The sequence below is a fragment of the Mirounga leonina genome, unplaced genomic scaffold (assembly GCF_011800145.1).
Source record: "Mirounga leonina isolate KUSES-001 unplaced genomic scaffold, KU_Mleo_1.0 Mir_53, whole genome shotgun sequence".
NCBI classification, from domain to species: Eukaryota; Metazoa; Chordata; class Mammalia; order Carnivora; family Phocidae; genus Mirounga; species Mirounga leonina.
The window spans coordinates 81,995,478-82,021,780 of NW_023270807.1; the positions used below are offsets into that span (position 1 = coordinate 81,995,478).

The 26,303-nt window shown below is 37.3% G+C and overlaps 1 protein-coding gene across 1 annotated transcript in view; it reads left to right on the top strand.

Moving 5' to 3' along the window:
• Positions 1–26,303, top strand: part of LAMA2 (laminin subunit alpha 2) — a 617,443-nt gene that overhangs the window by 155,668 nt on the left and 435,472 nt on the right. Inside the window, exon 3 of the mRNA XM_034990595.1 lies at positions 4,025–4,137. Within this exon, the coding sequence (XP_034846486.1) occupies positions 4,025–4,137 (113 nt within the window). The remainder of the gene's footprint in view (positions 1–4,024; positions 4,138–26,303) is intronic.

Below are 26,303 nucleotides of genomic sequence, written 5' to 3' on the forward strand. Positions count from 1 at the left end.
AGGAAAACATTAGTGGGAACTGAAGTATCAAGAGAAATTTCCAAGAAGGTCAGACTTAGTTGGGCATTAAAAAGCCTAATTACCTGATATTAGAGGGAAAGGTATTCCAGGAAAGGAGAAAAACAAGAAACTATGTACAGTCACAGAGACAGAATAGAAGGAAGATGCAAAGATTGGGGTGGAAAATAATTGAATGGAGACTCTTGGTTGGAAAAAATGGATGAGATGCATTTGCCAAATTGAATCCAAGAGAGACCCTGTCACTTCCCCCTTCAGTCTTTTGTGTCTCAGTGGAAGCATCCGTATTTAGGCAAATTTAGCTTTATATTGGGACAATAGTGAACAGAATGTTTTAGTAACTAAGCACTATGCAAAGGAGATATTTTTTGTATTTCCTCATTTTTATTTACCTGAAGTGTTCTTTAAACTTATAGTCTGGATTTACTTTGTGTGATTAATTTTAAGCTACCAACTTCATTACATTTCAAAGTCCTGTTTTGGAACTAGAAATTTAGAAAGAACAATACCCTATAAGAATAAACATCTAGCAATAAACTACATGAATATATTTTAGGAAAAGTTGGAGCAACAGATGATAAAGTTTTACAAATTCATTGAACAGTTAGAATAAATCTGGCAGGTAGGTACTCAACTACCATACAAAGAAAAAGAAACTTGAACTTCCTGTTAATAGATTGTGCTTTCCAATTAAAAACTAGCAGTTTGAAATATTTACCTCGTCAATGATTCCCTCGCCAATTTTCTGATCAGTTAGCCCTTGGAATGACTTGTGTAGCTATCCCTGTTGAGGATGTTATAAGTTTCTATCTCATTCTAAATAAGGGAAGTATGCCAACAATTAATCAGTATTTGCAAATTAATTATGATTAAACTTTCATAATGGGGATTTGGTTAATTGTTGATTCATCTCCCAATCCTCATTTTTGTGACTAATTCTCTTATCAATTTGACCTGAGTTGGGAGATATCAAAATTTCCAATTAGATAGCTTCTCTCAGAATTACCTAAGAGCCACAAATTTGATTTGGAAATGTGGTTTTGTGTGTGTTTTCGGTCACATATTAAACCCACAGTCTGTAAAGAAGATTCCGGAAGATGTTTGGGGAATGTTTGCTGTGATATTTATTTTTCTTCAGAAGCAATGCCAGAAATATTTCACTTATGGTTCTGACTCCTAATGTGCCAATTTCAGCACCCACTGATACCACAAGGGCATTTATTTGATATTTGGCTTTGCTTATGGTATTTGCTATTATTATAAAGACCTGACCTTTCCTAGCTTCAACAGAACAAGTGCTAATTATTAAATACATTCAGCAGTTTTACTTTTCAGTAATGAGGTAGGATGCCTCATCTCAGTGGACTGCAAATGTGGTAAGACTTGATACAAAACAAAATCCATCCAGTGTTTAGCTGAACTAAATAATTTATCAATAAAAATAGAATATTTTTGTCCTGTCCTATGCTCTCATATTCCCATAAGTAACTGGAGAACATAGTCTCTATGTTTTTAATTAAACAAGTCATAGCAGGCTACTGTAATAAAACTAATATAATCAAAGAATATTCAGTCTGAATAAAAATTTTTCTTTTGAAGAGGATTTCACTTTATTATGAAATTCCTATTGCATTGAGAACTTCATTTTCCTTGGTTTTGTTGTTCTTTTCAAATTTTTTATTAAATGCAATTCAGCTCTAATTAAGATTCAGAACAGTGTACATTTTGAACAGATGTATAATTTATTTTATGTATATGCATACTGGTTAGAATATTAATAGCTCTAATGTTCCTCTGGTAACCGTGTTAGTTTAGAGTTCTCATCCAAGGTATGTTTAACTGGTCCATGGAAAAATGAGAAAATGAGAAATTCTAAATTTTTAATGACAACAAAATGAATACATTTTAAAGAACTCTTCTTCATTTTAAAATTATGGTTCTTTAAAACTTTTGTTGGTTTCAGTTGTTCATTATTTGATGAAATAATAGTGATGGTATATTAAATGACAGTAAAGTAGACTGGAGGTTACTGTGACTTGCATCAATGAAGAGCCAGAACTCATATCAGTTCCACAAATCTCTCTCACATACATTTTTTTTTAATTTACTTTTTTTCTGAAAAATAATCTGGGAACCCCTGCTGTGGAGTGGAGTTTTGTTATCCCTATTTCAAGAATTGCACACACAATGTAAGTGAGTTGCCATGGTTAAATACCAAATAGTGGAACCAGGTGGAATATCTAGCTCCTCATACTCCAGCTCTTCTTATTCCAGATCTCATGCTTTTTTCATCACCATTACATTAGAGTACCTGTTTACATTACTACATCATGTAGGCAAATGGAGAGTCCATGACTGCTCCTTGTAGTGATATGGTTTGTTCATTATTTGAAGTATTCCTTCCATTTACAAAAAAGATCCTGTTTTACTCTAAAAGGTTACTCTTAGACCATTTATTTAAACATCTCCCCAGAGAAGTAGTGTTAAAAAATTCTCAAGACTGACCCCCCAAGTCATATGCAATCCATAATGTACAGAAGAGTAGCAGGGAAGCTAGCCTCCGGTTTGCTTACATTTCAATGGTTAAATATGTTGACTTTCAAGTGAGAGTTTAGGAAGTTAAGTACCTTAGCGCAGCCCTTGGAATAGAAATAGGAACATCTCCATCCACCTCCACTCCTGCCATCCTCGCCTGTGAATGAGCTTGAGCCTGTTTTTAGAAGAGAAGAAAAAACAAAAAAACAAAAAACGGAATTTGTGTTACTTGGAAAAGGAGAACAGATTTCAGATAAGAACCCATGACTAAGAACCAAACCAGAATGAGGGCTTTGGTACCTTAGGGGTAATGGCTGCTGATGTGAGGGGCACAGTGCTAAGCTGGAGGAAATGCAAAGTGTGAGGAGCGCAAGAAGGAAAGGGATGGCAAGAAAAGACTGCTGGGGTAGGGCGGGGTGGGGTGATTGTCCACCCTCCTGTCGTCTATCTCCAGTCTTCCTTTTAATTTGCACACCGGGTTCTGTTCTCACCTATCTGGAGTAAAGGTGAGGGAAGATCCACGTTTTGTTGGTAGGACAGAGTTCCGTGGGCTCTTCTCTCCCTGCTTACCATTATTGTCCAGACTCCTCCATTGAGTTAGTGATGATGGGGATGGGAAAATGCTAGATGGGAGATTTGGAGTATCTTTCATTATATATATATTTTTAAAGATATACTTCTTTATGAGAGTGCACACACAAACATGAACAGGGGGAGGGGCCAAAGGAGAGGGAGAGAGAGGATCTTGAGCAGGCTCCTGGCTGAACATGGAGCCCCATGTGGGGCTTGAACTCACAGCCCTGAGATCAGGACCTTTGCCAAAACCAAGAGTTGGACGCTCAACTGACTGAGCCACCCGGGCACCCCATCTTTCATTATATTTTTTAAATAGTGGTTGGAAGTTGGCCAGTTAAGGCCTGACTGCAAAAAGTCTCATAGGATGGATTTGACAGCATTTTATATTAAACCCAGATACATACTGGACTGCCCAAGTCTTGGTAATAATGAATGTGTCAGAAGGGTAAATCTTCAAGTACCTTTCAACCACAATTCAGGATTTCATGTTTTTGTTCACAAAGTGAATGGCATACTAGAGCTGCCTCAAACAGTAGAGTTTTTGCCTCTTTGACTGACACATCCATTAGATCTCAGTATTATTTCTTCACACTTTAGTTCTGTAGTAATCTTTAAAGTCACCTATTTGATTTGATGACCAGAGTGTTGAGCTGCTTCTTCTCTTACAGCCTAACTATTGAGGCATTTCATGCTACCTTATAGAGTGTTGTGAAAAAGTTGGCATTAAATTAATTCTGTTGAAGATATGATTTTCTCTCTATATTATTTTGATGTTTGATATTCACATGATGATGCTTTCAACTTAGTTTTACTTTTTTCTTTAAAGCAACAGCTATAAATTCATTATATGATCTTTTTTTTTTGATCCTTCCACATATTGCTGCTGATTCAACAGAGAGACACCCGATTACAAATGCTATTGATGGAAAGAACACTTGGTGGCAGAGTCCCAGTATTAAGAATGGAATTGAATACCATTATGTGACAATTACACTGGATTTACAGCAGGTATAGTGCCTCTTTTTTTTTTTTAAATCATTTTCCACTTTTAAAGTTGTATCTTGGATTTACTATTTGTTTAGTTAGTAGTTCTTGGGTGAAAGAATATTTTTCTTATTGCCCTCCATCATTTTCTTAATACAAGGAACAAAGGGGCCTCTTCCTTTAGGATATTGTTATTTAGAAATATTTGGCATTTATTTCTAAAGCACAACAAAAATGAGTTCCCGTGAAGAGTTTAGAACTGAATTAGGAGCTGATTCTGTTTTGACTAATGAGAGTTAATGATGAAAACATAGATCAACAAAATTTTACATAAAGAAAATATATAACTTTTAAAATAATACAGTGCTCCTGCTCTGCTCATGGTGTGTGCACTGGAAGGTTCTTGGATAACAGGGCTCTTGAGTAAATTGCCTCTCATTACTGAGAGTTGAACAAGCTGTGACAGTTGATTCTTAAATTAAACTTGGGCCACTAAACAAGGTAACAAGCCTTGTACTTGTACAAAATTGATGTTGAAGTTATTAGAATTTGTGTGGCAGAGGCCTGGGTGCCTTCTGCACTTAATTTCTTTCTTCTTTCTGTTCACAATGTTCAGGCCAGGCTGAAGTTATTAATCAAGAATTACCATCACCCCACATTATTTAGGCTTGCAAATTGGATGGAATCTGGTAAAATGTTCCCATATTTTGCTGTTATTAAATACAAAAGCTAATTTAATTGGCCAAAGGCTGAAACTGGGGGTGTTTAACTTGGATGACTTCTGTAACTTTAGCCTGTTTCTCATTCCCTGGAATCAGTGTAGGAAAGGTTCTCAGCCACTCCTCCCATGCCCAGTGAAGTCAGAGCAGCAAGGCATTGTGGGGTTAGTGAAGGCGGAATGGCCGAGATAGTTAGTGCAGATACTATTTATACACTGTAGATGTCATGTTTCCACAGGTGGTCATAGTGGAGGGAAGCACCAGCCAATGGGGTTAGTCACATTCCCAGGGGACCAGATAGGCACCAGCCATTTCACATATGGATGCTATTTGTCATCAACAGGAGTATAACCTCCCGCCCCCACCCAGAGTTTGGGCCCATTTTTTTGCCAGGGTAGACAGATTCAGGAACTACAGTTGCTGGCTGGTGAGTCTCACAGGAGACCCTCTTCTCACCCATCTAGGACAACTCAGGACCTTAACAAGGTGACAGCAAGGGCTCAGGGCTGTAGCTAAATTGCCAGCTGGCATGGATTCATGTCTAACCATTCTAACAGCTGAATGTCAGCCTTGAGTTAACGGCATTTCTCAGGAAGTCTCATAGTACTATCAGACTAGCAGAGCAAACTACAACACTGATCAGTGATGCATTAAGTCATTGAAGACTTGTGCATGAATACCCTGAGGATCTTACCCTCAAAATGCACTTCAAACCTCTTCTGATAAAGACAGCTTGGTCCTTTATCAGTCACCATGGAAGATATGGTTATTGAAAGTTAGCCTTCCCAATCAAAAGTAAGTCTCCTGTCTGTTGCCTTGTGTCATCTTCTGGGATAGGGAATTAATAAATAGTGATCGTCAATTACTCCAGCTAACTCTCTACTTATTCTTTAAATGCACATGGGACAAGATCATCTATTAATATAATTTACTCAAATCACTTATATTACTCTTTGATCTCAACCATAGTAGTATATATTTATTAAACATAACAGCATTTTTTTCTTCTAATTTAAAACTGGATGGTCCAGTTAGAAGCTTTTGTTAAATCATTTCTATCCAATAACTATCATTTTTTAAGCATTTTCTTTTTTTCTTTTTTTAAAAGTTCTTATTTAAATTCAATTTAATTAGCATAACCTGTAATATTAATTTCAGAGGTAGAATTTAGTGATTCATAAGTTGCATACAACACCCAGTGCTCATTACTTCAAGTACCCTTCTTAATGCCCATCGCCCAGTTACTCCAACCCCCCGCCATGTACCTCCCTTCTAGCAACCCTTAGTTTGTTTCCTAAAATTAGGAGTCTCATGATTGGCCTCCTTCTCTGTTTTCATCTTATCTTATTTTCCTTCACTTCCTCTATGTTCATCTGTTTTATTTCTTAAATTCCTCATGAGTGAAATCATATGGTATTTGTCTTTCTCTGACTGACTTATTTCGCATAGCATAATACCCTCTAGTTCCATCCATGTAGTGGCAAAAGGCAAGATTTCATTCTTTTTGATGGCTGAGTAATATTCCAGTGTGTGTGTGTGTGTGTGTGTGTGTGTGTGTGTGTACACCATATCTTCTTTATCCATTCATCTGTTGATGGACATCTGGGCTTTTTCCATATTTTGGCTATTGTGAACATTGCTGCTATAAATATTGGGGTGCATGTGGCCCTTTAAATCATTATGTTTGTATCCTTTGGATAAATACCTAGTAGGGCAATTGCTGGGTCATAGGGTAGCTCTAATTTTAACATTTTGAGGAACCTCCATACTCTTTTCTAGAGTGGCTGTACCAATTTGCATTCCCATCAACAGTGCAAGAGGGTTCCCCTCTTTCTTCACATCCTTGCCAACATCTGTCATTTCCTGGCTTGTTAATTTTAGCCATTCTGACTGGTGTGAGGTGGTATCTCACTGAGATTTTGATTTGGATTTCCCTGATGCCTAGCGATGGTGAGCACTTTTTCATGTGTCTGTTGGCCATTTGGATGTCTTCTTTGGAGAAATGTCTGTTAATGTCTTCTGCCCATTTATTGACTGGATTTTTTGTTTTTTGGGGTGTTGAGTTTGCTAAGTTCATTATAGATTTTGGATACTAGCCCTTATCTGATAAGACATTGGAAATATCTTCTCCCATTCTCCATAGGTTGCCTTTCAGTTTTGTTGACTATTTCCTTTGCTGTGCAGCTTTTTATCTTGATGGAGTCCCAATAGTTCATTTTTGCTTTTGTTTCTCTTGCCTTTGGAGACGTGTCTAGCAAGAAGTTGTGCTGCTGAGGTCACGGAGGTTGCTGCCTGTGTTCTCTAGGATTTTGATGGATTCCTGTCTCACATTTAGGTCTTTCATCCTTTTTGAGACTATTTTTGTGTATGGTGTAAGGAAATGGTCCACTTGCATTCTTCTGCATGTGACTGTCCAATTTTCCCAACACCATTTGTTGAAGAAACTTTTTTCAATTGGATATTATTTCCTGCTTTGTTGAAGATGAGTTGACCATAGAATTGAGGGTCCATTTCTGGGTTCTCTATTCTGTTCCATTGATCTATGTGTCTGTTTTGGTTCCAGTACCATACTACCATACTGTCTTGATGATTACAGCTTTGTAATACACCTTAAAGTCTGGAATGGTGATGCCTCTAGCTTTGGTTTTCTTTTTCAACATCACTTTGGCTATATGGGGTCTATTCTGGTTCCATACAAATTTTGGGATTGTTTGTTCCAGCTCTGTGAAAAATGGTGGTGGTATTTTGGTAGGGATTGCATTGAATGTATAGATTGCTTTGGGTAGTATGGTCATCTTAACAATATTTGTTCTTCTAATCCATGAGCATGGAATGCTTTCTAATTTCTTTCATAATTCTATAGTTTTCAGAGTATAGACCTTTTACCTCTTTGGTTAGGTTTATTCCTAGGTATCTTATGGTTTTTGGTGCAATTGTAAATGGGATTGATTCCCTGATGTCTTTTTCTGCTGTCTCATTGTTAGTGTATAGAAATGCAACTGACTTTTGTGCATTGATTTTATATCCTGCAACTTTGCTGAATTCATGCATCAGTTCTAGCAATTTATTAGTGGAGACTTTCAGATTTTTTACATGGAGTATCATGTCATCTGCAGGAGTGAAGTGTGACTTCTTCCTTGCTGGTTTGGATGCCTTTAATTTCTTTTTGTTGTCTGATTGCTGAGGCCAGGACTTCTAGTACTATTTTAAACAACAGTGGTGAGAGTAGACATCCCTGTCATATTCATGACCTTAGGGGAAAAGCTCTCAGTTTTTCCCTATTGAGGATGGTATCTGCTGTGGATTTTTTGTGTATGGCTTTTATGATATTGAAGTATGTTCCCTCTATTCCTACATGGCAGAGAGTTTTTATCAAAAAAGGGTGCCGTATTTTGTCAAATGCTTTTTCTGCATCTATTGAGAGTATCATATGGTTCTTGTCCTTTATTGATGTAGTGTATTATATTGATTGATTTGTGGATGTTGTACCATCCTTGCAGCCCAGGAATAAATCCTACTTGGTTGTGGTGAATAATCCTTTTAATGTACTGTTGATTCCTATTAATTAATATCTTGGTGAGAATCTATGTTCATTAGGGTTGTTGGTTGATAATTCTCCTTTTTAGTGGAGTCTGGTTTTGGATGAAGGTAATGCTGACCTCATAGAGTGAGTTTGAAAGTTTTCCTTCCATTTCTATTTTTTTAAAATCATTTCAGAAGAATAGGTATTAATTCTTACTTCAATGTTTCATACCTATTATTTCATACCTACTTATTAATTCAACAGATCAGAGTCCATTTGAAAGCCCATTTTACACTAAAGCCATTTATATTTTCCTACATTCGCTTTGCATTCTGCACTCATGCATTCTCAAATGATATCTATAGAGTTATGTGGATTTTTTTCCAACTCACTCTTCTTCCTATTTAGTTTAATAACCTTAAGATGAGTGACTACTCCAAGACATCTTTTATAGTTCAGTCTTCCTAACTTGTAGGTTTCTATTTATAAGACAGGACTATATACCTCCAAAGTCTGGAGTACACCTAGTGAAAGTGTTATATCTACTCCTATATCCCAGGATGGCACCTACCTATGTCCTTATTTACTTTAGCCCCTGCCTACTTCCTGCAAATCAACCTACTGTGTGCTCAAGAGAAAGGCAGCACAATATGCAAAACGCAATAAATCTTTATTTCTTCTTAACTCAAGATTTTAATTTAGTCAGTGTTTTGATGATGTAAAACATTAATTAGGTTTTGTGATGTTTTTATAATGGAATTCCTCAGGGAGGAAGGGGCTTTAAACCTCCTATTTGGTCTTAGGCTTTGAGGTAACAAACTGTGGGATGTGTTCCTAGATCTTATTTAGCTAAGGACAGAGCTGCAAGCAGGCATATTTCAGTGCATTGGAAATAGAGAAAATGTGGACATCCTTATTATTTATTTACTTCTCACAAAAAATCTTAAAACGGCAGATGGAATTATCCTTATTTAATAGTTAAAGTCAAGTAACCTGGCCTCTTTACAAAGCTTATTATGGGCAGGGCTGAGATTTCAACCTAGGGAGTCTGAATCCAGACCCTGAAATATACCAGTATTTCCTGAACTGGGGTTTGAAGACTAGCTTAGGGAGCTCAAGAGAATTTTTTGTATATAATGTTAAGGGGCCCATACATTGTTTGGATTCTAGAAATACCACACTATGATCTCCTGGCTTCTATGAGAGAGTACAACCAACAACTGTTTTGTTGTAAACAAGAGACTAGAACTTTCATTTTCTAGTACATTTTAGTATGCGTCTAAAATGGCATAACTTCTGTCTTTTCCACATACAGCATGAAGGATTAATAGGTTATTGGGCATAAAATGAGCTATTACTCTACCAGGAGTCAAGGACAGCAGTTTTATAATGAATAGGTAAATATCACTAAATGTTTGTTTGTCATTGATTCAGGAAGAGGTTTGGCCATTCCCTAGTTCTCCTTTTTATTTTGAGGTGTATGATTTCAGCCAGTGCCAGTTTTATTTGTTGTTGTTGATATATACTTGGATCCTTTGTGAAATTCTTTTTTATTTTATTTTATTTTTAATATTTATTTAAATTCAAGTTAGTTAGCATATAGTATAGTACTGGTTTCAGAGGAAAATTAAGTGATTCATCACTTACATATAACAGCCAGTAGTCATCCCAACAAGTGTCCTCCTTAATGCCCATCATCCATTTAGTGCATCTCCCATCTTCATCCCCTCCAGCAACCCTCACTTTGTTCTCCATAGTTAAGTATCTCTTATGGTTTGCCTCCTTCTCTGTTTTTATCTTATTCTGTTTTTCCTTCTCTTCCCCTATGTTCATCTGTTTTGTTTCTTAAATTCCACATATGAATGAAATCATATGATATTTATCTTTCTCTGAGTGATTTATTTCCCTTCGCATAATTCACTCTAGTTCCAACCATGTTGTTGGAAATGTGAAGATTTCATTCTTTTTGATGCCTGAGTACTATTCCACTGTATATACATAACACATCCTCTTTCTCCATTCATCAGTCTATGGACATTTGGGCTCTTTCCATAATTTGGCTATTGTTGACAGTGCTTCTGTAAACATCAAGAACTCCTTTAATTTTTCTTGGAAACTCTTTATCTCTCCTTCTATTCTGCATGACAGCCTTGCTAGATGAAGTATTCTTGGCTGCATATTTTTCCCATTTAGTACATATGAATATATCATGCCACATCCTTTTGGCCTGCCATTTTTCTGTGGACAAGTCTGCTGCTAACCTTATGTTTCTACCCTTGTAGGTTAAGGAACTTTTGTCCCTAACTGCTTTCAGAATTATCTCTTTTTCTTTGTATTTTGCAAGTTTCACTATGCTATGTCTTGATGTTGGCCTGTTTTTGTTAATTTTTGAGGGGAGTTCTCTGTGCCTCTTGTACTTGAGTGCCTCTTTCCTTCTTCAGATTAGGGACAGTCTCAGCTATAATTTGTGCAAATAGACCTTCTGCTTCTTTTTCCTGCTCTTCTTATTCTGAAACTCCTATGATACAGATATTATTGCACTTTTTGGAATTGCTGAGTTCCCTAAGTCTATATTGATGATCTAATAGTTTTCTTTCCTTCTTCTTTTCAGCTTCATTATTTTCCATAATCTTATCTCTTATATCACCTATTTGTTCCTCTGCTTCTTCCATCCTCATTGTGATTACATCCAATTGATTTTGCATCTCACTTATAGCATTTTTAATTTCAGGGTGACTAGTTTTTAGGTCTTTTATCTCTGCAGCCAGGGTTTCTCTGGAGTTTTCTATGCTTCTTTCAAGCCCAGCTAGTATTCTTATGACTATTATACTAAATTCTTGTTCAGATATACTGCTTATATCTCTTTTGAGCAAATCCCTGGCTGTGATTTCTTCTCTGTCTTTCTTTTGGGGAGAATTCCTCCATCTTATCATTATGTCTAGGTTTCTGTCTTTTGTGTGCTATGAAACCTTGTTGTGTTTCCTGCTCCTATAGTAATACTATATTAAGAAGGGGTCCTATGCTGTCCAGGGCCTGGCACTTCAGGAAGTGTTTCTGGTGAATGCTGTGTGCAATCTGCTCTGTTTGGCTGCTCTTTCCCACAGTCAGTCCTCTGCAGAATTCCTCCTTCCTTGCGGTGGGGAGTGTTTAGACCTTTTAACTAGGTGTGCTTTGATTTGTTTGTTACAATAAGCTGGGTTAAAAAAAAAAAAAAAAAAAAAAAAGCCTGATCTAAGAAAAGGAAAAAGAACAAAAGAAATGAACAGACAAGCAAAAAACTATAAGCCTGATTCCAAAGAAAAAGAAAGAAGGAAAAAATAAAATAGGTTATCTGCCCTTTGCGTGTGCCTCTGTCCCCTGCTGTAAAACCTGCTCAGTGCCACCTGGCAGATCTTTTGTCCTTGGAGAGGCAAAATACACTCCTCCAAATGTACTCCAGGAAGGGGAACATTCTCTCCCAGTGTGACCCAGGGGATCCCCACACCATGGTGTCTTGCAGGAATCCTATATGCTGCTCTCTCTCTCACTTTCTCCCTCTATCCCTGATTTCTCTCCAAGAAAATGGCTCCCTCCTCACCCCACAGCACTGCAGCTTTTCTCTCTCCCAATTCATATCCCTGAACCTCACATCTGCCGTGTTCTCTCCCTCCAGTTGTGCAGATTGTGTTCTTAATCTTCAGATCAATTTCCTAGTTGTTCAAAATGATTTGATGTTGATTTGGCTGTGTCTGGGGGATGAGGCAAGCCCAGAGTCCCCCTACTACTATGCTGTCTTAAGCTGACTGAAAATACTTCTTAATAAAATGATTATTTAAAAATAAACAGGCACCATTGAATTTCCTTGATCAAATCTTTATAGATTACACTGTGAAATTCCTTTTACATTTTAACATTTAGATGAGTACTAAAAAAAAAGTAACAATTTATTGAGAAGATAGTGGCTACTTATTTTATACATAGATTGTTTTCATATTTTTATTACTAAGGGATTATTAACTTTTCCCAATTCTGTTATTTACTCACAGCATATCTTGAGCAAATGATTTAATCATGCTGTGCCCCAATTTCTAGATTACCATAATAAATATTACAATATCATGGCAAGTTAATTGTGCTCAAGCTCCATTTCCTGACATATCACTTATCAGTTCATTTGCCTTTGGTAAATTGCCCCATATTTATGCTCCTCAATTTGGTCTCATGTAGAATGGAGCTAATAGTACCACTTCTTTCTGAAGAAGAGCGTTATAAGAATAAAGTGATGTAATGTAGGCAAATAGTCTAGCACACTGCTGCATATTACATTACTTGATACTCAGTGAATATTAGTTCCTGGATGTCTACTGAAAGTAATGCTAGGGGCACCTGGGTGGCTCACTCAGTTAAGCATCTGCCTTCAGCTCAGGTCATGATCTCAGGGTCCTGAGATCGAGCCCCACTTCGGGCTCTCTGCTCAGCAGGGAGCCTGCTTCTTCCCCTCCCTCTGTCACTCCCCCTGCTTGTCACTTGGACATTGAAACTGTTTTATGACTCTTTCTGTACTATTTTGTTGTTTGATTATATCCTCTTGGTTACTTGAATATTTAATCATTAAGAAGTCATCTTATTCAATACTAATATGCTCTTTACTTAAAAGCTTTTTCTGTCTGGTATTAGCTTACTTATATCAACTTCAATTTGTTATTTGTGGGATTTAAAAAAACTTTTTATTAAAAAAATAAAATCTTTTGATTAATTTCAACTTTGCTGCCACCTTCCATTTTATTTTATTTATTTATTTTTAAAGATTTTATTTATTTGAGAGAGAAAGAATGAGACAGAGAGAGCATGAGAAGGGGGAGGGTCAGAGGGAGAAGCAGACTCCCTGCTGAGCAGGGAGCCCCTTGCGGGACTCGATCTCGGGACTCCAGATCCATGACCTGAGCTGAAGGCAGTCGCTTCAGCTTCACCAGGTTGCTCAGGCACCCTGCCACCTTCCATTTTAGATATGGTTTCCTTATAAACAGCATGTAGATGAGTTTTGACATTTTATCTAGTCTGACAAGGTCATTTTTTTTTATATTTTAAACTTTTAAAACATGGGTGTGTTTAACATGCTTAAAAACACATAGGTGTTTAAAATGTTTATGTGATAAATATGTACTGTTATTTATAAGTATACTTCTTTTTTTTGAATTTTTTTTAAATTTTATTTTATTATGCTTTGTTAATCACCATACATTACATCATTAGTTTTTGATGTAGTGTTCCATGATTCATTGTTTGCGTATAACACCCAGTGCTCCATTCAATACGTGCCCTCTTCAATACCCATCACCAGGCTAACCCATGCCCCCATGCCCCTCCTCCTCTCTAGAACCCTCAGTTTTTTTCTCAGAGTCCATAGTCTCTCATGGTTTGTCTCCCCCTCCAATTCCCCCCCTTCATTTTTCCCTTCCTACTATCTTCTTTTTCTTTTTTTTTTAACATATAATGTATTATTTGTTTCAGAGGTACAGGTCTGTGATTCAACAGTCTTGCACAATTCACAGCGCTCACCATAGCACATACCCTCCCCAATGTCTATCACCCAGCCACCCCATCTCTCCCACTCCCCACCACTCCAGCAACCCTCGGTTTGTTTCCTGAGATTAAGAATTCCTCATATCAGTGCCTTTTTAAAAATATTTATTTTCCACATATATGTATGTGTCTAACATGTTTATCAAAGTGAAGCATGTACACAAAAGAGTTGACAAATCCTAGGTGAAAAGCTTGGTGTATTTTCACGAAGTGAATCTACCTAAGTACTGTCTAGATCAAGATAACCAGCAACCCAGAAACTACCCTCATGCTTTTTCTAAGTCCTTCTTTCTCCTCTCCCCCTAAAGATGATGAGTGTTCTAACTTCTATTCAACAGTGATGCCATTTGACCCTAGGAGTTTTCTCTGTGGATGGGTGTTAGTTACAGATCAATAGCTATAATACATCAAAAGCCTCTTCAGAGTTTTCTTATTTTCTCTGTTTAGTTGAGTTGGACTTTTCAATAAATTTATCCACTTTCCCTATATTTTCAAATGTATTGTCATGAAGTTGTGAATGATATCTGTTATTACCTTTTCAATGTATAAATGATCTGTAGTGATGCCCTTTTTTTTATTTGAGATATTGTTTTGCAAACATTTTTGTCCTTGACAGTTTTAATAGGTTTTTATAATTTTATTAGTTTTTTTCAAGTAGTCAATTTTTGATTATTGCATTGAATATTGCACTGAATTCTGCTTTAATATATCTTTTTTTAACTCCTAATTTGCTTTTTTAAATTTTAGATAACTTTTTTGATCTTCTTGAATAAGTTGCTAAATTATCAATATTTTAGCCTTTCTTTATTCCAAATATTTTTATTTAAGTGTACATATTTGCCCATGCACATGATTTTAGTTGTGTAATATAAGATTCATTATGTTGAATTTTTCATTATCATGTATTTAAAAATATTTTTAATTTCCATTGTCATTTCTTCTGTGATTTATTTATTTAGAAGTGAAGTGCTTCATTTCCCAAATATTGAATGTTTTTCTCATTTTTTTGTTTTTGTTTCTATTTTTTCTCAATTTTACTGTGGTCATTATATTTTCAATTCATTGAGACTCAGTTTTTCGAGCCTTGTTTTCATCTAGCATGTATGGTCAGTAGCTTTTGCATGGTTGGGAAGAATGGATTCTGTAGTTGTTAGCTGCAGTGTTATAAATACATCAGTGAGTTATGTATGTCTTTGTAAATATATATTGAGATTGTTTTGTTAGGAGCATACAAACTTAGGATTGGAGCTGTATTAATCCTTTTCCATATTATTGCTAGCAATAATTCTATCCTTAAAGTTTACTTTTGTAGCTTCACCAGCTTTCATTCTGTTAGTGTTTGCATAATATATTTTTATCCATCCCTCTTTATTTTATTTTTATTTTTTTTAAAGATTTGATTTTATTTATTTGACAGAGACAGCGAGAGAGAGAACTTAAGCAGGGGGAGTGGGAGAGGGAGAAGCAGGCTTCCCGCTGAGCAGGGAGCCTGATGCGGGGCTTGATCCCAGGACCCTGGGATCATGACCTGAGCCAAAGGCAGACACTTAACTACTGAGCCACCCAGGTGCCCCTCCATCCCTCTTTATATTTAAGGAGTATCTTTTGTGAGCATGATGTAGTTGAATTGTTTACTTAACCAGTTAGACAATCATTGTCTTTAAATTGGATATTTAATTTATTTATGTTTAATGTTACTACTGATATTTGGGTTCAAAATGCCATATTCCCATTTTTTCTATTTGTCTTATTTTTGCCTTCTGTTCTTTTGAATATTAAAGATTTTTCCCCATTTAATCATTCTATTTCTCCTTTCATTAACTTGTGTTCTGTGTAGTCCTTATTACTGATTACCACAAATATTACAGCACTTATCCTTGATTCATTCGAACTTGCTGTAAATTGGTATGTTCATCACTTCCCAGACAGAGCAAGACTTTGTAACACTTTACCTTCATATTGTCCACCCTACACCATCCCTTATCCAGGCAGATTTTTGTCCTGTCGTGTTAATTCGATGTATATATTAAGCTTCATAAGAAGTAAATGTTACTGTCAGAATAGGCAGTTTTTGCTTAATTTTGAACATGTTTAACTTTCTTTGTCTCTCTCTTTACTCCTAATGTAGTTCCCTCTGAGGTCATTTCTGCTTTTTTTGTTGTTGTTGTTTTTAATGGAAGAGTTTGCTGGTGACAAATTCAAGTTTTTTCCTGAAAGCCTTTATTTTTCCTTTATTTTTGATTCCTACTCTTTGTTACAAATAAAATTTTCATGTGAAAGTTATTTTCTTTTAGCACTTTAAAGATTTCATTCCATTATTGCCTGGCTTTCATAATTTTTGTTGTGAAGTCAGTTAAATTCTTATTGCTTCTCCTTTCAGAGAAAGGTGTCTTTTCCCTTTGTTCCCTTTGAAGATTTCATTTCTTTGACTCATGTTCAGGAATTAACTACAATGTCTAGGAATATGAATACTGATTGGGATTCAAAACTTTTGAATTCTATGGGTTGATGTCTTTCACTGGTTTGGGAAAATTCCCAGCCAATGTTTCCTCAAATGTTGTTATTATCTACTCTCCCTCTTCTATTTCTGAAACTCCAGTTACAAATATGTTAGGCTTTTCATCATGTCTGTTATGTATTCCATGCTTTAATTTTTTCCTCCCCCCTTCTCTTAAGGCTTCTTTATACATTTTCTGGTAAACTTTTTCCAGTATACTTGTCCTTTCTTCTGTTGGATCTAATCTTCTATTAAACACTAAATCCTAAATTTACTAAATTCTTAATTTCAGTAATTCTATTTTTCAGTTCTGGAATTTCCATTTGATACATTTTAAAAATAGACTTCAAACTACTTCTTCATTTATTCATCAGGAAGACAGTAATCACAGTTTTTTTTTTAATTATTTGTGTGATAACTACATGTGAAACATCTGTGAGTTTTGTTACTATTGTGTATTTATTCCTTCTTGGTTTATTGATTCATAGAAAACTTGCTAGTTTTTTATTATTACATAATGTACATTGTGTCTGAAAATCTGTAAAAGTTCTCTTCAATGGATTTATTTTTATTCTGGCAACCTTTAGAATTGTGCTGTCTTGCCTTGATTCAATCAGCTATTAATATTTTGTGCTTTGATCAGGGATTCTGATGACTGTTTCTGGTTTGACCTTATTTCTAGGTAGACCTTCAGGGGTCTCAACAGATAGCCTTTTCTTCCCTTCTCAGCTGACTCTGTACTCGAAATTTTGTCTTCTCAGCCCTATGAGATTTCCCAAAAAAATCTTCTTAGCATTTCACTTCTTATGAGTTCTTTTTGCATGGTATTTATCTTCTGGCTTCTTCACTTAATTTGGTAGATTTCTTGAAGGCAGAAGCTGATCAGAAAGTAGAAATCATTTTTCTATGGCTCATGACACTTCACATTCTAGCTTCACATTTTTTATGGCTCATGACTTCATAGCTCTGAACTCCAGTGTTCATCTTCTCAGCCTGTGAGATTGATGAAAACCCTAGAATGTGGCTTTGTCTATGAGCTTCTAATCACCTTTCAGTAAATCAGTGAATATCCTGAGAGGAAAATGGCCAGCTCATTCTGATGTGTATCCTTTTAATCAAGCCTGACTGCCTTTGTTGCTCTCTGATGCCTTCAAAAAATTGTCCTTGGTATTTTACTCAGCATTTATAGTGCTTCTTTTGAGAAAATAGAAAATTCGTCTCTGTTTTATTTATGGTTTTAAAAACAAAAATCAGAATATATTATCTACTAAAAATTCTTTTTTTATGTGAATTTAAGGAGCAGTGCCAATTATTGCTTCAATATTAAAATATGCTAATTTGGGGATATTTTGATGGATTATAAAAAAAGTAAGAAAGAATATTTAAGATTGGGGTCATCCTGGAAAACCTGGGATGCATGAATTTGTCAACTTAATATTAATTGAACAACTGCTACTTGATTCTCTGTTTTTAGCCTGGACATCTGGCCATGAAGGAGACAGAAAGCCTTGTTTCTCAGGATTTTACATTCTAATTGTGGAGGGCTATGGTGGTTTCCTGAGGTGAGAGGAGAGACTTGGAAAATTAGGTAAATAATTATAATAGTGAAAGTGTCATGGAAAAAACAGAACAAGGTAACGTAATAGAAAGTGATAAAAGTAGCTACTTTATTTGTGTGTTCTGTATATGCATTGTTCAGAAAATGATATTTGAGCTGAGACTTGAATAACAGAAAATGCCAGTCATGGAGAAAGCTGAGCAAAGTATATATCAGGCAGGAATAAACTTGGTGTGGTGAGGAATGGAAAGAAGGCCTGTGTGGCTGGAACGTAGTGAAAAAGAGCAAAAGTTATGAGATGATGTCCTCAAGGTATCCAGATCTAGTTAGTTCCTGTAGGGAGCAGTCAGTCCTGATAATGAGTTAGATTTAATTCTGAGTATAATAGGAGACCTACAGTGGGATTTAAGTCAGGAGTAATATGATTTCATTTATTTTGATAGAAATACTATTCTGCTTGATAAATGGAGGATGATTGAAATGAAAAGAAGTGGGAATCGAGGTGGCAGTTAGGAGAGCACTGAACTCTAGCCAAGAGGCGAAGGTGACTTGGACTCTGGTGGTGCTAGCAGAGATGGACAGAAGTCATAGGTTGAGATTTACAGTAGAGGCTGATATGGCCAGAGTTGATGGTGTAGAGAGTGGGGCAGAGATGTTGACTCCTAGGACTTTGGCCTGAAGAAGGTATTTTACCAAGATTGTATGGACAGAAGAAGGAGCAGGATGGGAATGCTATGTAGTAAATAAGGGCTCTGTTTAACATGCTTTGTTTGAAATGTACATTATCCCTCAAAGTGGAAACATTAAAGAAACAATTGGATTTATAAGTCTGGAGTTTAGTGGAGAGACCAGAAATAGTGATATGAATTTGGATATCACTGGCAAAGAAATTAAACTTAACACTAAGGCCTTGTTTAAGATCACCGGGAAAGAAAGTGTAGAGTTAAAAAGATGTGCTAAAATTGAATTGTGGGCACTTCAGATTTAGAGGTGACTGGAATAGAGAGGAGAGGAAGGTAAAGTCAGAGAAGCCAAGATAAAATCTATCAAGAAAAAGGGAGTGATCAGCTGTGGTGATGTAGGTGCTGAGAGGGATGAGTTAAAGAACTCGGATATTGGAAATATGAAAATATAGAAAAATATTAAATTTCAATGAATGACAGTCTTTTAAGAGATCCTTAATAAAAGGTGAATGGCTCCATACACAGATTTAATTTGGAAACTCCCACCACAGCAACACCTATTAGTGTTAAGTTTATTTATTTAAGTATGCACATATTGATACTGTAATTTTTGAATTAAGGTAACAGCTAATAAAACTATACAGAAAAAATGTGTTAGCATCCTTTACTTATTAGCCAGGTTGTGTCTAAATATTAAAAGTAATATATTCCCTGTCAAAATACCTCAGTTTTGTTTGCTTTTATAAGTATTTTAATGTGGCTCTTCAGCCAAATGTGCTGTCAGAAGGTTATGGTAGCTTAATCTCAAATTAGCTGAAACAATAAACTCAACTAAAGAAGAATCAGCCTCATAATGTACTACAGTCAAGGAAATCAGTCCAAAACACTAATGAGCAGTTGCCTCTCTGTATTGGGTTATTATGATTATATTAATTTAATAAGTCAGTTTGGGAAGCAAAGATGAATAATCTTCAAAATACGGAGTAAATACTTAATTTAGCTGTCTGCCTTCATAGAATTCACTTTTTCTGTCCTAAAATCTTATAATAGTGGGCTGGAATATGATTTTCTCTGTAATATTATTTAAATGCAATTTCCAGTTTTGCTTCATCATCCTCCTCACTACCACCTGCCCTCAATTAATTCATTTCACATAAGCTTTTCCATTCATCAATGTTGAGAATAATTTATTTAATTAATAGTTCTGAAACTATGGCAGTGTTTATAAAATGAAATAGAAAAATCAAGAAATGGAGTAAGGAAGTAAAAAGATATTTTCCACTGATTTTAGAATGCACTCAAGATAATTTAACTAGCCACAAAATAGGTTCTAACCTAAGATTACCATTTACTTTATTTATTTATTTATAAATTTTTTATTTATAAAATTTTTAAAAGATTTTATTTATTTATTTGTCAGAGAGATAGAGCACAAGCAGGGGGAGCAGCAGGCAGAGGGCTCCCTGCTCAGCAGGGCTCAATCCCAGGACCCTGGGATCATGACCTGAGCTGAAGGCAGATACTTAACCAACTGAGCCACCCAGGCGCCCTTGGATTATTAATTTTTAAAAAAGTTTTATTAACTTATTTATTTTTTTGAGAGGGAGAGAGAGAGTATGCCCACATGCACACACACGTGAGAAAGGAAAGGAGAGGGAAAGAGGGTATCCTACACAGTCTCCATGCTCAGTGCAGGGCTCAACTTGGGTCTTGATCTCATGACTCTGAGATCATATTATAGTATGCATGACTGAGGCCTCACAGAATTTTTTTTCATAAATTATATAACATCCTGACATCATGATTAGCATGCCTCCACCTGCCATTAGGGGACTTCAAGTGGCCCTACTACCATTTTATATCTGTAACTAGATAAATATGGGTATGGGAGGAGGGAAAGATGGCAGAGGAGTAGGGGGCCCTATTTCAACTGGTCCCCGGAATTGAGCTGGATATCTACCAGACCACTCTGAGCACCCACGAAACCAGCCTGAGATGTAAGAAGATCTGGATGTCTACAAACAGAATACCGCAGATGGTTGGTTTTGAGGTACAAAGTGGGGAGCCGTGATTCCGCGGGCAGATATCAGAGGATAAACAGCAGCGGGAGGGTCCCTGGCTGTGGGGATCCTACAACCGCCGGTAAGCAACAGTCTTGCGCGCTGGGGATGGGTGCAGACTCGCAGACCGATAGTGGCAGGGAAAGGACTCTAGGGCAGCCCCCGGGGTGGGAACCTGGAGTGGCGGGGTCACGCCTGCAAACTTCAGCCCCTGGGATGGAAACCCAGAGCGGCGGGGTCGTTTGCGTGAACTGGAAGCAGCTGGCGGTTTTAGAAGCACAAAGGGCAGAGAGGTGCCCCGACCTGGAGGCAGGACTGGGAGCACTGCGGAGGGGCGCAGAACCCAGGATGCTGCAGTTTATAGCAGCACTGACAGAAATGGACATGGTGTGGCCTGGAGAGCTCACTGAAGAACAGACTGCGGTCTCTCTGCTCTGAGGCAGAGGGTTGGAAACGGTCTCTTCTGCTCTGACTCGTGGAAGAGACGCGGGAAGCCGCCAGAGAACAAAAGCCCCCAAAACTGATTCCTGCTGAGCCCATCCCCCGCCACAGGGGCGCAGGGCAACTCTGCCCAAACAGGGTTGCCTGAGTAACAGCGCGGCAGGCCCCTCCCGCAGAAGACAGGCTGGGAAAACAAGAGGCCAGCAACCCTAAGGTCCCAAGAAAACAGGTGCATCTTGCTTGGGTTCTGATCAATAATTTGGACTCTATACATTCCCTCAAACACCCATCAACAGAATGACTAGGAGGAGGAGCCCCCCAAATAGAAAAGACTCAGAGATTATGACTTATGCTGCAGCTTTACAAATGGATGCAGATATAACCAAGATGTCGGAGATGGAATTCAGGCTAGCAATTGTGAAGACAATGGCTAGAACGGAGGAATCAATTAATGGCAACATAGAGTCTCTAAGGGCAGAAATCAAAGGGGAATTGGCAGAACTTAAAAATGCTATCAATGAGATCCAATCCAATCTAGATAATCTAACAGCTAGGGTAACTGAGGCAGAAGGGCGAATAAGCGACCTGGAAGACAATATAATAGCTCAAAAGGGAAAAGAGGAGGTCAGGGAAAAACAACTCAGAATCCATGAAAATAGAATCAGAGAAATAAGTGACACCATGAAGCGTTCCAATGTCAGAATAATTGGAATCCCGGAGAGAGTGGAGAGAGAGAGAGGACTAGAAGATGTATTTGAGCAAATCGTAGCTAAGAACTTCCCTAATCTGGGGAATGAAACAGACATTCGTGTCCTAGAGGCAGAGAGGACCCCTCCTAAGATCAAGGAAAACAGGCCAACATCCTGGCATGTAATAGTAAAACTTGCAAATCTTAGAACCAAGGAAACCACCTTAAGGGCAGTTAGGGGGAAGAGATTCCTTATGTACAGAGGGAGGAACATCAGAATAACATCAGACCTATCCACAGAGACCTGGCAAGACATATTCAGGATACTAAGTGAGAAGAACATGCAGCCAAGAATACTTTATCCAGCAAGGCTTTCATTTAGAATGGATGGAGAGATGCAGAGCTTCCACGACTGGCAGAAGTTGAAAGAATATGTGACCACTAAGCCAGCCCTGCAAGAAATATTAAGGGGGGTTCTATAAAAGGAGAAAGACCCCACGAGTGATCTACAACAGAAATTTACAGGGACAATCTATAAAAACAACGTCTTCACAGGCAACATGACAACAATTAATTCATATCTTTCAATAATCACTCTCAACGTGAATGGCCTAAACGCTCCCAAAAAATGGCACAGGGTTGCAGATTGGATAAAAAGGACCCATCCATATGCTGCCTACAAGAGACTCATTTGAACCTAAAGATACATCCAGACTGAAAGTGAAGGGATGGAGATCCATCTTCCATGCCAGCGGACCTCAAAAGAAAGCTGGGGTAGCAATTCTTATAACAGACAAATTAGATTTTAAACTAAAGTCTGTCATTAGAGACACCGAAGGACACTATATCATCCTTAAAGGGTCTATCCAACAAGAAGATCTAACAATTGTAATTATCTATGCCCCCAACATGGGAGCAGCCATCTACATAAGCCAACCATTAACCGAAATAAAGAGTCATATTGATAACAATATAATTGTAGGAGACCTCAATACTCCACTCTCAGCAATGGACAGATCATCTAAGCAGAAAATCAACAAGGAAACAAGAGCTTTGAATGATACATTGGACTGGATGGACTTCATAGATATTTACAGAACATTCCACCCTAAAACAACAGAATACTCATTCTTCTCGAGCGCACATGGAACTTTCTCCAGAATAGACCACATACTGGGTCACAAATCAGGTCTCAACTGATACCAAAAGATTGAGATTACTCCCTGCATATTCTCAGACCACAATGCTTTAAAACTGGAACTCAATCACAAGAAAAAATTTGGCAGAAATCCAAACACTTGGAAGCTAAAGACCACTCTGCTCATGAATGTTTGGGATAACCAGGAAATCAAAGAAGAACTTAAACAATTCATGGAAAACAATGAGAAAGAAAACACATCAGTCCAAAACCTATGAGATACTGCAAAGGCGGTCCTAGGGGGAAATACATAGCCATCGAAGCCTCACTCAAAAAAATAGAAAAATCCCGAATTCACCAACTAACTCTACCCCTTAAAGAACTAGAGAAAAAGCAACAAATGATGCCTAAGCCACGCATTAGAAGAGAAATAATTAAAATTAGAGCAGAAATCAATGAATTAGAAACCAGAAACACAGTAGATCAGATCAATGAAACTAGAAGTTGGTTCTTTGAAAGAATTAATAAGATCGATAAACCACTGGCCAGACTTATCCAAAAGAAAAGAGAAAGGACCCAAATTAATAAAATTATGAATGAAAGGGAAGAGATCACAACTAACACCAAGGAAATATAAACAATTATTAGAAATTATTATCAACAACTATATGCCAATAAACTGAGCAATCTGGATGAAATGGAGGCCTTCCTGGAAACCTATAAGCTGCCAAGACTGAAACAGGAAGAAACTGACAACCTGAATAGGCCAATAACCAGTAATGAGATTGAAGCAGTGATCAAAAACCTCCCAAAAAACAAGAGTCCAGGGCCTGATGGATTCCCTGGGGAATTCTACCAAACATTCAAAGAAGAAATAATACCAATTCTACTGAAGCTGTTTCAAAAATTAGAAACAGAAGGAAAACTTCCAAACTCATTCTATGAGGCCAGCATTACCTTAATCCCCAAACCAAGCAAAGACTCCATCAAAAAGGAGAATTTCAGACTGATATCCCTGATGAATATGGATTCCAAAATCCTCAACAAAATCCTAGCTAATAGGATCCAACAATACATTAAAAGGATCATCCACCACGACCAAGTGGGATTTATCCCCGGGATGCAAGGGTGCTTCAACATTCGCAAATCAATCAATGTGATAGAACACATTAATAAGAGGAGGGAGAAGAACCATATGGTCCTCTCAATTGATGCAGAAAAAGCAGTTGACAAAATACAACATCCTTTCCTGATTAAAACTCTTCAGAGTATAGGGATAGAGAGAACATTCCTCAAGTTCATAAAATCCATCTATGAAAAACCCACAGCGAATATCATCCTCAATGGGGAAAAGCTGAGAGCCTTTCCCTTACGATCAGGCACACGTCAAGGATGCCCACTCTCGCCACTATTGTTGAACATAGTATTAGAAGTCCTAGCAACAGCAATCAGACAACAAAAAGAAATAAAAGGTATTCAAATTGGCAAAGAAGAAGTCAAACTCTCTTTTCGCAGACGACATGATACTTTATGTAGAAAACCCAAAAGACTCCACCCCCAAATTACTAGAACTCATCCAGCAATTCAGTAATGTGACAGGATACAAAATCAATGCACAGAAATCAGTTGCTTTCTTATACACTAACAACGCAACTGTAGAAAGAGAAATTAGAGAAACGATTCCATTTATAATAGCACCAAAAGCATAAGATATCTCGGAATAAACCTAACCAAAGAGGTAAAGGATCTGTACTCTAGGAGCTACAAAACACTCATGGAAGAAATTGAAGAAGACACAAAGAGATGGAAAAATATTCCATGCTCATGGATTGGAAGAATAAACATTATTAAAATGTCTATGCTACCCAGAGCAATCTATACCTTCAATGCCATCCCGATCAAAATTCCAATGACATTTTTCAAAGTGCTGGAACAAACAATCCTAAAATTTGTATGGAGTCAGAAAAGACCCCGAATCACCAAGGAAATGTTGAAAAAGAAAAACAAAGCTGGGGGCATCACGTTGCCCGATTTCGAGCTATATTACAAAGCTGTCATCACCAAGACAGCATGCTGGCACAAAAACAGACATACAGACCAATGGAACAGAATAGAGAACCCAGATATGGACCCTCAACTCTATGGTCAAATAATTTTGACAAAGCAGGAAAAAACATGCAATGGAAAAAAGACAGTCTCTTCAATAAATGGTGCTGGGAAAATTGGACAGCCACATGCAGAAGAATGAAACTCGACCATTCTCTAACACCATTCACAAAGATAAACTCAAAGTGGATGAAAGACCTCAATGTGAGACAGGAATCCATCAAAATCCTAGAGGAGAACATAGGCAGTAACCTCTTTGACATCACCCACAGCAAATTCTTTCAAGATACATCTCCAAAAGCTAGTGAAACAAAAGCAAAAATGAACTTTTGGGACTTTGTCAAGATAAAAAGCTTCTGCACAGCAAAGGAAACAGTCAACAAAACAAAGAGGCAACCCACAGAATGGGAGAAGATATTTGCAAATGACACTACAGATAAAGGGCTGGTATCCAAGATCTATAAAGAACTTCTCAAATTCAATGCCCAAAAAACAAATAATCAAGTCAAAAAGTGGGCAGAAGATATGAAAAGACACTTCTCTGAAAAAGACATACAAATGGCTAACAGACACATGAAAAAATGTTCATCATCATTAGCCATCAGGGAAATCCAAATCAAAACCACATTGAGATACCACCTTACACCAGTTAGAATGGCAAAAATGGACATGGAAAGAAACAAGAAATGTTGGAGAGGTTGTGGAGAAAGGGGAACCCTCTTACACTGTTGGTGGGAATGCAAGTTGGTATAGCCACTTTGGGAAACAGTGTGGAGGTTCCTCAAAAATTTAAAAATAGAGCTACCCTATGACCCAGTAATTGCACTGCTGGGTATTTACCCCAAAGACACAGATGTAGTGAAAAGAAGGGCCATATGCACCCCAATTTTCTTAGCAGCAATGTCCACAATAGCCACACTGTGGAAAGAGCCGAGATGCCCTTCAACAGATGAATGGATAAAGAAGATCTCGTCCATATATACAATGGAATATTACTCAGCCATCAGAAAGGATGAATACCCAACTTTTACATCAACATGGATGGGACTGGAGGAGATTATGCTAAATGAAATAAGTCAAGCAGAGAAAGTCAATTATCATATGGTTTCACTTATTTGTGGAACATAAGGAATAGCATGGAAGACATTAGGAGAAGGAAGGGAAAAATGGAGGGGGGGAATTGGAGGTAGAGATGAACCATGAGAGACTATGGAC